This window comes from Micropterus dolomieu, linkage group LG03 (genome assembly GCF_021292245.1).
Source record: "Micropterus dolomieu isolate WLL.071019.BEF.003 ecotype Adirondacks linkage group LG03, ASM2129224v1, whole genome shotgun sequence".
In the NCBI taxonomy this organism is placed as follows: domain Eukaryota; kingdom Metazoa; phylum Chordata; class Actinopteri; order Centrarchiformes; family Centrarchidae; genus Micropterus; species Micropterus dolomieu.
This window is the reverse complement of record NC_060152.1, coordinates 34,595,279-34,596,818: the sequence shown is the minus strand read 5'-3', so window position 1 is coordinate 34,596,818 and position 1,540 is coordinate 34,595,279. Positions and strand designations below refer to the sequence as shown.

The 1,540-nt window shown below is 42.9% G+C and overlaps 1 protein-coding gene across 1 annotated transcript in view; it reads right to left on the bottom strand.

Moving 5' to 3' along the window:
• LOC123968636 (mucin-1-like) overlaps positions 1-1,540 on the bottom strand; it is a 6,048-nt gene that overhangs the window by 1,340 nt on the left and 3,168 nt on the right. The window contains exon 6 of the mRNA XM_046045502.1: positions 100-125. Coding sequence (XP_045901458.1) covers positions 100-125 — 26 coding nt within the window. The remainder of the gene's footprint in view (positions 1-99; positions 126-1,540) is intronic.

Here is a 1,540-nt window from a genome sequence, read left to right as displayed (position 1 = left end):
CGTTACAGCACACAAAGACACAACAGCACACTCTGCCCTCTGTCCCTGTGAGGACATCTGGCTTCATGTGTCTTTAACAGGACCAAACACTGTCCTTACTAGGTCTCTAGCCTTGTGATGTGTCCCTGTGAGGACGTTAGACTAAAACACTTGTGATATATCCTCATAAAGTTGCAGGGAAAACGTATGTATGTCTTTGGAATCACCTGGATTTCTGCATAAATTGGTCATAAAATGTGATCTGATCTTCATCTGAGTCACAAAACTACACAAACACGGTCTGCTTAAACTAATACCACACAAACAATTATATGTTTTCATGTTTTTATTGAACACACCTTATGAACATTCACCGTGAAAGGTGGGAAAAGTATGTGGCGAACCCCTAGGCTAATGACTTCTTCAAAAGCTAGTTGGAGTCAGGAGTCAGCCAACCTGGAGTCCAATCAATGAGATGAGATTGAAGGTGTTGGTTAGATTTAGGGACAGAGCCTTCAGCGCCCACACTCTGGAACTCCATCCCACAGAGATCCGAAATGCTCCCTCTCTGGACACTTTCAAAAATATACTCAAATCCCACCTCATTACTAAGGCATTCAATTCAGAATGACCTTTTGGTCTTAGTTATTATTAGAGCTGCTCTACCCAATAAAATAACACCCACCAATTCTAATTTTGCTATTCTCAAGAAGCATTGCCTGATGGTTAACCATGCCTCGAACCAAAGAGCTCTCAGAAGACCTAAGATAAAGAATTGTTGACTTGCATGAAGCTGGAAAGGGTTATAGAAATATCTCTAAAAGCCTTGATGTTCATCAGTCCACGCAAGACAAACTCTCTATAAATTGAGAAAGTTCGACACTGTTGCTGATCTCCCTAGGAGTGGCCGTCCTGCACGTGCACAGCGCAGAATGCTCAATGAGTGTCAGCTGAAGACTCACAGAAATCGGTGAAACATGCTAACATCTCTGTTGACGACTCTACGATACGTCTAACACTAAACAAGAATGGAGTTTATGGGAGGACACCACAGAGGAAGCCACTGCTGTCCCAAAAAAAACATTGGTGAATGTCAAGTTTGCAAAAGAGCACCTGGATGTTTCACAGCACTAATGACAGATTAAGCCAAAGTTAAGTTGTTTGGAAGGAACACAACCCTATGTGTGGAGGGAAAAAAGCATAGCACACCAACATCAAAACCTCATCCCAACTGTGCAGTATGGTGGAGGGGGCATCATGGTTTGTTGCTGCTTTGCTGCCACAGGTCCTGGATGGAAAAATTAACACATAAGTAAATCAACAACAGAATGGCTTCAGGAAAAAAAAAATACACCTTCTGGAGTGGCCTAGTCAGAGTCCTGAACTCAACCCGATTGAGATGCCGGGGCATGACCTCAAGAGAGCGATTCACACCAGACATCCCAAGAATATTGCTGAACTGAAACAGATTTGTAAAGATTAATGGTCCAAAATTCCTCCTGACCGTTGTTCAGGTTTGATCTGCAGGTTATTGCTGCCAAGGAGGGTCAACCAGTTATTA